General features: G+C 37.0%; 2 protein-coding genes across 2 annotated transcripts; both read right to left on the bottom strand.

Annotated features, from left to right (window-relative positions):
• Positions 1–58: 58 nt before the first annotated feature.
• Positions 59–5,018, bottom strand: dynll2b (dynein, light chain, LC8-type 2b). The gene is made up of 3 exons (XM_039688405.2): positions 4,861–5,018; positions 1,347–1,483; positions 59–568 (listed from the first exon to the last, which is right to left on the bottom strand). The coding sequence occupies exons 2-3, from the start codon at positions 1,476–1,478 to the stop codon at positions 431–433; spliced, it is 270 nt and encodes an 89-aa protein (XP_039544339.1). The 5' UTR covers positions 1,479–1,483; positions 4,861–5,018; the 3' UTR covers positions 59–430.
• A 2,714-nt stretch (positions 5,019–7,732) lies between these two features.
• Positions 7,733–14,079, bottom strand: srsf1b (serine and arginine rich splicing factor 1b). The gene is made up of 4 exons (XM_039688404.2): positions 13,699–14,079; positions 13,029–13,228; positions 8,904–9,076; positions 7,733–8,561 (listed from the first exon to the last, which is right to left on the bottom strand). Exons 1-4 carry the CDS (start codon positions 13,887–13,889, stop codon positions 8,373–8,375), a joined length of 753 nt encoding a protein of 250 aa, XP_039544338.1. The 5' UTR covers positions 13,890–14,079; the 3' UTR covers positions 7,733–8,372.
• Between the last annotated feature and the right edge of the window lie 995 nt (positions 14,080–15,074).

Here is a 15,074-nt window from a genome sequence, read left to right as displayed (position 1 = left end):
AACCAAATGCAGACAATCCCATGCTTGGATCTACAAAAAACACTTCTTACCCAAAATATGTATGACATATCAATTTTTAATATACTTTAAAGGCAGCGGTCAAAGCATTTTGTACAACTTCAGTGCAAAACAAATTTGGACTTGGAAAAAACAAACAAAAATCATCTTGTTGCGTCATCTCGTGCAACTACAGAAAGCAAAAAAAGGTTACTGTATTGCAACATATACAAATTAAATATACACGGTCCATGCATTTATGCATAGCCTCTATAGCTAAATTCTTGAGTGTGTATGTGAAAGAGTATGAAAGCGCACGTGTGTGCATGTGTGTGTGTGTGTGCGCATGTAATCCGAGTGTGGCTCAAGCCATCAGAGCGTCACAGTCCAGGTTTGGAGTTGATGTCCAACTTCACAAACAACAGTTTTCCTCTCAGCCCGATTTGAAGAGTAGAATGGCTACTTGACCCAAGTAAAAGTAGATGAAATGCTTGGTTTCATGCGTCACGTAACTGCCAAAGTTCCGTCCCACAATACAATGCCATGTTGGATTATACTTCTTATCAAACTCCTGTTGAAAAGCAAGAACAGTCATGTATACTTTAGTAAGACCAAGAACTCAATTCAATATTCTGGAACAGTGGTTCTCAATCACAGGCCCCAAGATTACTTAAAATGATAGACAAAACAAGCATGGAAATAGGCTAAAACAACTAAAAATCAAGGTATTTCTTATTATGTGGTTATTCGTTTTTTTTAACAAATATACATCTTTCTACTATACCCCTTCAAATATTGTTGTGACCTTCAAGTAAAAAAAATTGTTGAGATCCACTGATCCCTAGAAGGATCGTTTTCAAACTTGCTCAGACCTATAACATGTACACTGTAAAAAAAAATACTGTTCATTTAACTTAAATTAAGTAACCTGGTTGCCTTAAAGTTTTTAAGTTGATTGAACTGGAAAAAGTGAGTTAATACAATGAAGGAGATTGATTTAATCATCAAAAACTCAAAATAATAAGTTATCTGAACTAAATAAATTAAGTTGACAAAAAAAATGTTGTGATAAATCTTGAAAATATTTTTTTTTTCAGCGTAAAATGCTTTTACATACTTTATGGTACTTATATTGCAAATAATCATTAATAACGTACAAACACTTTTCATTAATTTAATTTGACAATAGATTTTAATGTGAGGGGCATTTAAACATTTATCTGAACATTAGCTTTGAGACCAAACAATAACTGAACCCTGTTTTACTGACAGAATAGGAAATCAAATCTTATAGATAAGATAATGTTGATGCAGTCTGTGGTGTCAATCATAAACGTTCTGTGGATGACCTTTTTGATATATGCAGCAATGTCTTTCTCAATATTGTACTTCTCCATGGCCTGTGTGGCACAATCCACTGCATCCTGCTGCATGTCCTCAGACATATCAGCGTTCTTTATTACTGCCTTCCTGTCAGTCATGATGGCTGTGAATATGAAGAAAGAGAAAACGCAAAGGAGATTCACTGACCATCTCTTGTTAAGTCAGAAGAACAAGGAAGAACCTGGAGCATCAAGCTGAATTAGCTTTTTAAAATCAAAAGCTTTCTCGATTAACAGTGCCATTACCATCATCAAACAGGCGAACTCCCCCGATCTGCCATGTGTCTGACAAACAGATAGTCCCGCCCCTCAACTGGTTTAGCCAATGCTGCTACTTCAGGATGTCAACAAATCTTAAAGGGATAGTTCACCAAAAAAAGTCTTCATTTACGCTCATTTTCCTACAATGAGACTGTTTGATTACCAACATTCTTCAAAATATCTTCTTTTGTGTTCAACAGAAGAAAGAAACTCAGGATTGGAACAACATTAGAGAGAGTAAGTAATGGCAATTTTCATTTTTGGGTGAACTATCCCTTTAACCTACCAAAGGCTGACTTATAGTTTAGTTTATTAATATATATAGTTTCAAAGCAGCATATGCTCATTTAATGTTACAATTAGGAAGTATTCTGTTATCAACCAGAGATGAGTGTATAATAAATGTTCATATGGCAGTAATATACAGCAATAATACACGTTTTGTTCTTAATTAACATCATGCATTCAGTCAATCAGACACACAACCACACTTACAACTTGTGCTCATGATTAAATAAGGATAAAATACAATATAAGGAGGAAAATTAAGGCTATTAAGTTGTGATTTGAAAGTATTTTAATATCAGAAAATTACTTTTTTTATGTTGACAAGGACAAACTTGATTACCTGCATAGACTAACTGAAAAAACGGGATATATATATATATATATATATCTATATTTATTTTTTTAAAGCTCATAGCGTTCTAGAATACAATATAAAAACTATAAAAATACTGTTGGTTTTCTCACACAAACCGCTCGTTTCGTGTCTTGGACCATCAATGTGTACTTACATTTATGAGTCATTAAATCATATTTAATTTGGACTTCTCTGTGCATGCTCTTTGAGGTGGTGACCATAGACCTCCATTATATGACTGACAGACAACAACGTTTGACCTAAAAATATCAAAATTGAAACTACTGTGGCAACAAAGACGCCTGAATATTGGATGCCCTTGAGGTAAGCTAAAACAAAGTGAACTATCCCTTTAAATACTTTGCACAAGGCCTTCTCTTACAAATAAAGGAAAATGGGCCTGAATCACTATAATTGCTTTCTAGTTCTTTTAAATGCAAATACAGATGCAAATGGTCTACCACTGGGACCTGTCTGAGTTTACGGAGTCATCCATCTTTCCAATCAGCTCATAAAGAAACTAGTACATCTACTAAAAATGAAATCGTGCAGTCATGATTTGACAAAAAGGAGGCCACCTCAATCAGCGCTCCCTACAAAAGCCTCTCAGGCACTCAGTGTTGGGCCCAGGAGAGCGAGGAGGTTGATGAAATCCATTCAGATTCAGTGAGAAGGACGTATGAGAAAGCACAGATCTTTATGCAGCTCGATTTACTGAAATTAAACTGAACCAAGCCCTAATGCATATGCAACAGAGGTCGGTTACATCAGAGACATTACAAATAATATGCATTCAGTAAATGACCATTTAAAATTAGAGATTTACTGATATTGTTTTTGACTCATGAAGCTAAAGCATGCAATCTAACTTTATCATACCAAAAAGTCCAAACAACCCTGGCTCAACCAATCACACAAGTTCGGGGTGGGACTATTTGTTTAACTGGCCAATGGCATATGGGGGCGTGTTTTAAAAAAGTGGCCAGTAGCCTAGTCCTAGAAGTAGAATTTATTTCTGCTTTTTAGACAATAACTAAAAAAAAGCCAATTTTTACATTAGTATTTGTATAATAATAATAATCATAGTTGAAGTGCGTAATTTAATCGTCTCTGTATAATATTCAGATAAAACTTAAGAGCCATTTACAAGACACCACTTTTCAACTAAAAAATTTATGCGTTTTCATTTACGCAACAGCAGCGTTCTAGGGGCATAAAAACTTGTTTCAAAGTGCAAGTTTATGAAAACAACAGATATTGTTCCCACGAAAAAAACGAAAAACACGAATCTGTGAAAACGACGTCAAGCGCGCGCACATTATATGTTCAGTCTATATAGGAACGTATTGTTTCTTTACAAAGTGACATTGCCAACTACTGGCCAGGCAGAAACATACAGTGTTTTTAATCGTTTTCGCAGATCCGTGTGAACGGGGATAGTTTCGGCAACATTGTCGCCTGTACATGGAAAGAAAGAAAAAAGTGAAGGAAAAACTTTTTCGTTTTTAGTAAATCGTTGCAATGTAAACAGACGCTCAAATCTATTTGTAGTTTAATTTCCCTTAACAATGTGTTACTATCAAAAGTGACCCCCCAATCACATAAGTGTGGGCCTTTGGGTAAGGACTATTTGTTTGACTGGCCAATGGCACATGGGAGGCATGTTTAAAATAAAATCTGGAGTCGCAAGTAATGCTGATATATGTATAATTTTATACATTATTTTATAATTATTTTTATTTCTGTTCAACTATATATATATATATATTCTCACTTGTAATGAGATCTTGCTACTTTTTGGCAGATTTGATAACCAAAGTAGAATAGTGTGAATTATCTGTAAAAATATCGACCAAACCGATTATCGGGCGATTAATACAATATGTACTAAGGCTGAATGCCCCAAGCAGTTGCATAAGTAACAAGCCACATGAGTTAAGAATTAAATTTCATTGGGCAGAATGAAAGTGGGAGTAAATTATGCTGCAAAGCACAATTAATAATTCACACCGCACAGGTGTCTGCCTTTGATAAGGTCATGTAGAGGGAATCAAAGAAGGCTGATGTTTGGTTATATTTGTTGCAAGCTGCAGCTATTTTTTTCTAGTCAAATTGGAGTAACTTTCACTTAAGTGCTGCCATAAAACAGGCTTTGGCTGGACTCTGGTGTTCACAGATGAGTCCATTAAAGCCATACGGTGGTGATGTCTCCAGCATCTGCTCTCAATGCTCTCGAATGATTGGCAGAATTACGTAACATTTTTCTCCAGACGCCGAGCACTTGTAACTTTCATTTCACGCCACCGCCCTAATTATTCTCGATAAAAACAATCTGCGTAGAATATTTCCCCTCAAAACCGTCTATGAACTCCGCATCCAATAATTATAATAATAATGATTTCAAATTGCTAAGTACAGGTAGCGGCTCGTGCTGCGTCCATGATGCTTCATCTGAATACAGCACTAATTACTAAACTTCCTCGCATTATTCTAAATGTTTAAATACATTATTTATCACACAAGCTAAATGGTCAACACGTCGGATGCATGCATAGTAAATAAATCCACACTGCTCACCCTCTTTTGATGCTTTTACACTGGAATACTGTTTAGCTCAGGCTTTTTTTTGAGCCGCTGCGTTCACGCTTGACTTCACTAACCACTATGTCAGCCGTAAGTAACTCTACCCATGCGGCTGTGCTCGTAACTCACATCCAACTTAGCGTCACGAAACCCGAGTGACCCCGCCCACCGCACTGCACCGGCTCTCTGATTGGCGCACGTAGGGCCTCTCCCCGCGTGTTACGAGCGTTTTCCAGTAGCTTCTCATTGCCCGCATTTTATTTCATCCCACAATGCACCGGGACCCATCTGGACTCAGATGGGTCCACATCCTCGGGCCAAAGGTATTGATTCCTGTGAGGTATTACCTATTACTGGATTTACTTACCACACTAAATGTGTTCAAGTTTGTATGTAACTTCCTGAAGTAACATTCCCTACCCTAAATAGTGTATAGACTTTTCACTTTTGGAATTAAAGCAGTAGTTCACTTAAAAAAAACAAAAAAAAACTTTTGCTGATAATTTACTCACCCCCATGTCATCCAAGATGTCCACGTCTTTCTTTCTTCAGTCGAAAAGAAATTAAGGTTTTTGATTAAAACATTCCAGGATTTTCTCCATATAATGGACTTCAATGGGAACCAAACTGTTCAAGGTCCAAATGAGAGTTTCAGTGCAGCTTCAAAGGGCTTTAAACAACACCAGGCGATGAATAAGGGTCTTATCTAGGACCCTTTGTGTCATGACTCGAAAAAAGATTAATTTGGATGAATGAGTTTGAACAGAACGCTCATCACAGAACAGAGCAAGGCGCGCATTTTGTGCTAATAAAACTTAAACTTTTAAATTATTTTTTAAATGACCGATCGTTTAGCTTGATAAGACCCTTATTCATCGTCTAAAGCCCGTTGAAGCTGCACTGAAACTCTCATTTGGTTCCCATTGAAGTCCATTATATGGAGAAAATCCTGTAATGTTTTCATCGAAAACCTTAATTTCTTTTCAACTGAAGAAAGAAAGACACTTTTTTAAAGTGAACTACTCCTTTAATTCCAAAAGCGAACAGTCAATTTAATCTAGTTAACATATTCTACAGCTAAATGGGAAGAGAAATTTAATTTTTTTTATTTCCCGATATATATCGACTGTCGTGTTGCTCTTTGGCTTAGTACTTCCATTGAAAAACTCTTATTGCTCCACTACACATATTAATACAATTTGATTTCTCTAATTTATTAACCAAATAGGAACTTTACATTGTATAAATTACCTCAATCTACACTAGTGTGTCAAACATTTCATAAACACTACATTTGTACTTTTATTGTATTAGTTTATTTTTATTCTAAATTGTTTTAATTATTTACTGTATTTTATTTTTATTGTTATGATTTTTTTTTTATCCTAAACTGTTTTAATTATTCTGATTTCTTTTGATTATTTTAATTTCTCCCATGTAAAGCACTTTGAATTGCCACTGTGTATGAAATGTGCTATATAAATAAACTTGCCTTGCCTAGTTACTGTTACAGATTCCACTAAGATTATGATTTCTAGAAAAAAATAAAGCAGAGAACAACACTTTAATTGAACATTCAGTCTTTATTTAAAGAAGGGTTAAAGAGAAAGAGAGAAAAAAAACACAATTTAGAAATATAAAGTAGTCAATTATGGGGGCAAAGAAACACCACTGCCAACACAGCAAATGCCAACAAATGTTATTTGAAATATAATTCCCTAAATAAACTACTGCATCCCCTCAAAAGGTGCCTATTATCCCTCCCTCCCACTAATTCCCCTCTATTTACCACGCTCCTCATGCCGATTCCATCCAAACTGATCCAGCCTTCTGGTTCCTTGCTCTGCTCCTGTTTATACTGAATAATCTCACAAAAACAAAAGAGGCACCTGGATCCCTTCTGCGCGCGCATCATTTGGGCTCCACGGAAAAAGGAAAAAAAAAAAGAAAAGAATTTGGTTCTAGAGAAGCCAATTACGACGTCAAGTATCCTTTAACTGTGGTTTGGTGGGGGGAATGCGGGGCTGGGGTTGGGATCCTCTCCTATGGTTCCCGCTCCCGGTAAATTGATCCCGCTCCATGTATGTATCCATCCTTATCCTAAGCCTAATCCTGCTCCTGATCCTGAACTGATCCGGCTCCAAGGATCGGGACCCAGTGAGCCCCTCCTCCAAACCTTTAAATACCAGCAAAATCAAAAAGAGGGAGGTAACAAGTTAGAATCACAGCTAAATAAAGAGCTTTTATCATTTAAAGCTTCTAGAAATTGATCATAGGAGCGGTATTAATTTATTTTTTCTGTGTAAATGACAAAAAAAAGAAGATACCAGACTATGATATGCTCCGGAAGAAATTTAAAGCACCTCCTAAACACATTAAATTGTGCTTATTTCATTGAAAAAACAAAACAAAAAAACCGAGCATAACTAACCTAGAGAAAAACAGACACTTTCTCTTGACAAATACACAATTTACATAAGAACTGCCTAGTGATAATTCTACATAGGAGATCAATAGTGGCCAAATCCCAGTACATTTTGGACAACAGGCAAAACATTTTTTTTTGTTTTTTTTTTGTTTTTAATTTAAAAACGACCCCCCCCCCAAAAAAAAAAAAAAAAAACCAATGCTGTCTTAATGTATGCACAAGCATTGCAACATCCAGACAGTACACATGCATGCTTAGCAGCAATGACCAGTAAGAAAAGGTAAATTAAATGGGGAAGGGGAGTGCCGTGAAGAGAGGAAAAATGGCAAAGCAAAACCAATGTGTTACAGAACGAAGACAATCCAGGTTACTGGAAGTCTGTTGAAAAAAAAAAAAAAAAAAAAAAAAAAAAACAACAACTGCCTTTTTGAAGGTGACTAAAGCCGCTTGCCGTCATACCATTGCCTCCTTAAATGAAATGCCTGCTCCTCCTCCAAATATCCTAATATGAATGAACTGTGCTTCAAAATCCTTTATTCCAAAGCTTTCTTTAAATCCTGCTCTTCTGTTGTCTATAGAAAGACATGAAAAGGTAAAAGTAAAACAGTTTTCCAACAAAATACTCCCACCCCAGAAAAAGCCAATAATGAAGCATTGTTAACAAAATAAAACAGTAGCAATTAATCCATCCCACAGACAACTATTTAAAGCATTTCAACATTTCCCTTGTCTACAAGGGACGAGTATGAAGATCCAGTTAAAATGGGAATGCAAGACAAACACACGACGGGGTCATGGGATAGGAGACGACAAGAACAAAAAAGATTGATGGTGGGGAGGGGGAAGAGGAGAAAGGGGAACATCCACTTAGCTACATGTAGATGTCATTAGCAAAATGACAGTCAAGTAATAAACAAACAAACAAAGAGCTAACAAACCAAAGATGAGAAATAGCAAACTGGGGGAAATGGAGAGACGAAACATGTCAAGAGAGCAATGAAGTACAACAGTGGGTCCAATAGAGGGCGACACAGGGTGTATATGATTGTGGCCAGCCAACTAGCTGGAATGTGGATGTTTAGGTGCGGGAACGGGAGCGGCTGTGGCGGGGCGAGTAACGCGGTGATCCCCGGCTGCGACGTGGAGAGTAGCTGCGACTGCGGCTGTTGCTCCTGCTGCGACTCCTGCTGCGGCTGCGTGAGCGCGAGCGCCCATAACTGGGACTGCGCGGGCCATCCACCTTTACGCGGATGTAAGCCGTCTCCCCCTGAGAAACACATAACGCAACACTTTCTAAAGACGAACTACCAGATGTTAGGTTACTCCTAATTCATGGCTCAATCTAAAATAGATTTAATAGATAAAGTAGGTGTTTTTTTTTTCTTCAGATTTAGCGCAACATCAAATTACAGTTCCTTCTATATATGGCCACTGACAAAATCACTTACATTCAAAAGATCCATTCCATGGATCCTCCTAGTCCATGTGGCTCCATCATGGGTCTCTGACATCAAGCTTACCTTGATGTTCCCAAATCCTTAAGCTATGCCCTGTTCTGTCCTGTCCTGTCCTGTCCAATGGCGGTCTGTGTTTACAAACTCACACCTACCTCATGTGACCGGAACTTAGTGTTATCCAGCTTTCGAACGGCGTAGGTCATGTCTTCTTTGCGAACAAACTCCACAACGCCGGTGCCATCTCGGAAAACGTCAGCATAACATACATCACCTGCTTCACGCATGTGATCCTTAAGGTCCTGCCAGCTGCCACTAGGAGGAAGTCCTGGAAAAAAAGACAATCGTAAACATTAAATACGTAGATCGATCTTTTTATGAACAGCACAAGAATCATAACGCAAGTAAACGCTTTTGGTAACGAAAGGGAATGGTTTTAGAATAAACCAGCTCGAGCAGGGTTTCTGCAGGTATCTTCAAATGAAATTTAATGCCTTTTTAATGCCTTTTTAATGCCATTTAAAAAAAAATAATGCCATACACGACCCATGACTAACCACGGATATATGTATATATATATATACTGTATATATACTGTATATATATATATATATACACACACACACAATTGTTTTTTGTTTTTTTTTAAATATTGCTCCACAAACGTTGGTGACTACAGCATCTGTTGTCGTCGTAACGTTACTTGTAGATTTGTCGGTCACACCAAAGTAATTAGGCATCGTTGATTGCTGTTTGACTCTTAGCGCCGATTTGTGGCCGTCACACTGCATGTGTGATTTTACGGCGCCGACGCCCATTGTCCCCAACTTAAATCCTTTTTTTGCAAACGCGGCAAAATCCTTCATAATGTTGTTTACCAGCAACGAGCTGCAACCATGTCTTGAAATCTTCATTTTCCAGCCACTTCTGCTGAAATTTGCACTTTCCCATTTTTCAGTAGTTTCAGACCTGTCCACTGCTGTGCAAAATGCCCGCGTCACCTCTGAATCACGGCAATTTTGCTCCGGCCGGAAGCAATTACCAAAATGGTTCCGCGTGTTTATCATACTAACCTATTTTTTACATTCGATACTAACGTACATATTTTGCGAGCGCAAATACAAATTATTAATTATGAAGGCTATATTCAAATAAATTTGTATAAAATTCTCTTCAAAACTATAAAAAATTTAATGCCTGTAAGAATCAAATTTAATGCTTTTTAATGCCTTTTAAGGCCTTAATTTTCGCAAAATCCATTTAATGACTTTTAATGCTTTTTAATGCCCCGCGGAAACCCTGTCGAGGAAGTAGGACAGGAAATGCTTGTGCAGTTCTTTTTGGATGTGAATGTTGGTTAGTGGTCATTTGTTTAATATGAATTTTTGCCCAATTCCAATATCTTATAGGTCTATATCAGCTTTATATTGGTTCTTTATTATGTTTCACCATTTCTTTTAAAGATGGTAGTAATTTCTGAAAGTAAAAAAACCATTACAAATAAATCATTTGAAAATCTGTAAAATAAATATATATACTTAAGATAGCAACTTCTTGATTCTTTAATCATATTAAACTTTTTTTTTCTTTTACAAATAAAGACGTGCTAGAAAAACATGAATAAATAGTCAACACTAGGGCTGGGTAAAAAAAAAAAAAAAAAGGGATGACATTTTAATTTCGTTGCTTTTCATCGATTCTCATTTTAATGAATTGATATCGTATATCTTTTAGTCTATGCTGTTTTCAGTTGATGAATGAACAACATTGTAGCATGTCTCCCATCCAATAAATCGCAATGCTGCTACTTTTGATATGAAACAGTCTCAGATTTCACATTTGGACCATTTTTTATTATGAAATTCAAACAATAAATACCGTTTTGGCGCTCTTTAATGTGGCGTCATGCTGTAGCGCCTCTGTTCAAGCGAAGCGGCAGCGCACATGAACTGATCATCTCTTCAGCTGTACTACTAGTTACAGCACGAAACAAACATGAATGAACATCAGAAGGTATGTTGAAAGATACAGTGCAACTTACTGAAATCTGTATCATGTCACAGCCACCATTTAAATGTTTATATTTCAAAAGACGAATTGGAGAAGAAACATAGTTATAATACTAAATTTATAATTACATAATTATTATTATAAAAACTTCCTTGTGTGTAATTTAAGTGTTATGTCTTAACTGCATACAAATCAGTTCATTTTTAACCTTCAATATTCCAGTAATGTAGTATTCAACTGACTGCATAGTTTACAACATTGGAGATTTTTTTTCCCCCATTTCATTTGAGAAAATGTACTATGTACTGTACCTGATATACATCCAAAATCAAAATAGAATAGTGGAATTTGTGTCGAAACCCAGCTCAAGCCGATTAGTGACGATACTGCTGCTGCTAGTCGACTATACTAGTGGTTTAAATTTTGTTGTTGTTGTTTTGCTTTATAAATATCAGTAGTTGTAAAGCTGTTGAGGTAATTGAAAAACTTTTGTCCAGCAATTTGTATCCACAAGTTTCCTACGCCCCATGAGGCCTTGCGTCAAAAGTGGGCGCGACTTCCGGTTGGAAGTAAACAAAGCGCGATTTGACATACTTCACACTCGTTCATTCAACAGTTGACAGTCATTCAAGTTATAGCGATCCAAACTAGCTAACGATGTGGGAACACAACCTCAACGAAATTCAAAAGGGTGAAATAACAGTACCTTTACCCTGCGCACTAGTTGATTGGGAGTATTATAATAACATTATTAATAATCAATACTCATCAAGGCATGGTGACAGACAGTTGTGCGAGCTGACAAACAATTAAAATAAAAAATACACACTTAGTCATTGTGCTTTGGAGTTTATTCAAAATTATAAATGAATGTGCTGCTTAAATATATAATAACTGGCACATTTGGTATTCTGTCACCTCAGGCTTTGATCCTGAGTTTAGGTGTAACATCAGTAGCGAACAGCCAAACACATGCTGATAGAGTTTATAGAATATTAAGAATTTAAACAAATGTACACAGGAAGATTCGTCGTCTTTTGGGAGGTGATGGAAACTACAGTCGTTGGCAGGATCACTCTGATTTCGTTTTCAGCTTATGTTCAAAACAATCACGTTTAAGCCACTGAATTAGTTTAGTCCGGTTATACATACAACCGCGAACAGCACATGTTGTCCCTGAGCTCCGTAACACCATCTCTCATAAAGATTTGCGTCTTTAAATAGTAAAATAATTCTCCGAAAAACAGCTAGCCTCTTCGCTAACTAACACACAAAATACCATTGGAATGCTACTTCCGCCGCCTCACCAGAAGTTTCACCCACTTTATTTTTTACAGGAGCGCCCCTCGGAAACTTGTGGATATTCCCAAATGTCAGCGTGGCTCAACTGCAAACATGACACTTTTAATATGAATCGACAAGGTAACCATAAACATGATAGGCATCATTCAGAGGACCCCAACAGATCCCTGGTGTATATAGCCTACACATAGGCTACAACTATTCGGTTGTATCGCCTGACATTAAAAACAGTTAAAAAAAAAAATGTAAACACTTTATTTGTCGGTGACCCGTAAAGCACTTGAAAGATCTTAAAAAGTGCTTGAATTTCACTCTTAAAAGGCTGTACGAACCCTGAGATAAATAATGTAAAAAATATATATTTATTTTAATGGTCCATATTATGGTTTTAGTTAGTGTTGCTACATTATAAAATGGTCAATGTTGGTAAATGTGGATTGAAAAGCCTTTTATAATTTTTGTTTATGGCACAATATTTCTCCAAGATTCCACATCAGCTGTGTTTGATCTGACAATGTGATTTATAACAGAGAATTCTGCGCTGAATTTGAAGAGCTCACTGCGATGTTATTAATTTTGCGGCGAATTCAAGCAATTTCTCACTGGATCGCGACGCGTGATCGAGATCGGCCCGCGAGTAAACCTGATTGAGTTCACGATGCGCAGCTCAAACGAGTAGCACAATTTCATTTCACTTTTGTTTTGATTGTCGTTTCTCTTCAGCAAACATAAAGGGCAGCTCTTATCAGTTGGTTAATGCGGTGGTTGCGGCAGTGCAAACTCTAACTAAATTTTTTCACACAGCTAGGAAAAAAGGTTGCAAAATGTGATCAGTTATTCGCAGCCTGGGGCCCTGTGTGAAGTCCAGAGGGTGCGAGCAATCAAACTCAAGTTCGGACCAAGCGATCGAACCAAGTGCGAAAGCACTAACGTATGTCACATGACAAAGATATACTGCCAATTCTCACCTGACACTATGACCCTGTACTCCGAACGCCTGGATGGAGGGCCATATCTGCCTCTGGGAGCTCCAACACCGCCGCCGCCACCACCACCACCACCACCTCCACCTCTTCCACCTCCCCTGCCACTTCTTGGGAACTCCACTCGAAGACGATAGCCGTCATAGTCATAGCCATCTCGTCCATATACAGCATCCTCAGCATCTCTGCAGACATCATTGAAAAAAAAAAATCAGTGGAGAGAAAAATTATGCACAAATATTCCTCATAGTGCTCACGCAAGAAGATCGTTTGCGCATGCGCAAAAATACAGGATAAAAACATCAGAAGATGGCACATTTGAAAATGGTATTTCAAGCAAAATTCTAAACATTTCTACAGAGCACTTCTACGTACATTTAATACTAGATAGTTTTGCATACGTTACCTCTCAGAATTGTGGCTGACCTGATATAGATACATTATCTAAACCTCCATCCATTTACTTCCCGTGTTATAACCTGGCTGACAAGTTCGCGCGCTTTATACGAGTCCTTAATTTAGAAGACTAGTGTTTGCGTATAAACACGAATTTAAAGCACATGATATGCTAGAGACAACGTCGTCTTGTATTGTTGTTGCCAAATTCATAGACATGCAGATTCAGGGCAAGCTGGGTTAGCGTGTTAAACGTTACCTCGGGTCTTCGAACTCCACGAATGCAAACGGTGGACCTCCTCTTCTGTTTTTAAGGTCGATATCCCGAATGGCTCCGTATTTATAAAACACATCCTCTACGTCCTTGGTGCGAATATCGGGGGGTAAATTACCCACGTAAATCCGACAGTCGTTGTTCCCTGCAGGCCCTCGAATTACACCGCCAGACATGTTTAGGCAGAAGTTCCGCTTACGACGTTGATAATTTGTCCGTCAGGTGATGTGAAAGAAATCCGTTAGCACTGCTGGGTCTATATAAATCCAAAACCTAAAGTGGCAGATTATGTTCAAAACTATTCTTTTTCAAGTATTAAAAAAACCATTAAGATCCCTAACAATATGGCGACGTCCCCTCACTCACCACACACACACACGCTCGCGACTGCGCGGAGGGGGAGGGGCATCGCCGCGCGGAAGGATAAAAGCGGTAGCTTGGCAGTAATTCGGCAGTTATAAAAACTGCAGATTATTTTACAGCGTATATTGCAAAGAGCGAATTTAATCGACTTCACAATTGGTATATCAGCATTAATCTTATCCGAGTTTATAAACCCATGTTTACTATTGGAACCCCATGTGTGGCGTATCATATATGTAACGTTATATAAGGAACTCATATCTAGATACGGCTATTGTATCATTTATGATGAACAGCATTATTTTTGGACACCATCATGAGAATATTCTGGCAACATATTAAAAAACGTAAATTTCCCATTTGTCATATTTTTGCTTTGCTAACGCTTTAGGATGATCCTAAAATTTAAAAGGCAGAGCACATTTTCATGTTAAAAGACCCAATCTAGTCTAATTTATCTGGTGTACATTACACCAATTTAACATGCCATTTGTAAAATATTTAGTTTCTATTAATTATAAACTAGTACTGAATTAAAATGTAATTTTTACTAATTTATTCTTTTAAAATCGAATTATGTATTTGTATTGAAGGGGGTTCATTTATAACCCCCTTCAATATTTATAAGTTATAATATTTATTATAATTTATAACCCCCTTATATTACACAATGAGTTGGAAATCATAGTTTTCTTAAAACCAATGTATCTATTCTAGTATTTATGTTACAAGCAATGAGTAAAACACAAACAGCGTTTTATATTCTAGCGAATAAATATGTACTTGTTTTATAATGAATTAATTTGCTCATTCAACCAAATTAATCAAGAGTTATATTTTGTAGAAAGAGAATTGTCAGTTTGAACTTTATTCTGCTCTTCTCATGATAGCTGTACAATACATAAGACAACTTTATCAAAGGTAGGTCATTAAGGTCAATTTCCCTAAAAGTTTAATATATAATTTTTTAATTTCTTATTTTTTTTTAATTCCCCCCC

This window comes from Pimephales promelas, chromosome 19 (genome assembly GCF_988280905.1).
Source record: "Pimephales promelas chromosome 19, fPimPro1.hap1.1, whole genome shotgun sequence".
NCBI classification, from domain to species: domain Eukaryota; kingdom Metazoa; phylum Chordata; class Actinopteri; order Cypriniformes; family Leuciscidae; genus Pimephales; species Pimephales promelas.
Note: the sequence above shows the minus strand (reverse complement) of the source record. Positions and strands in the feature narration are given on the sequence as shown.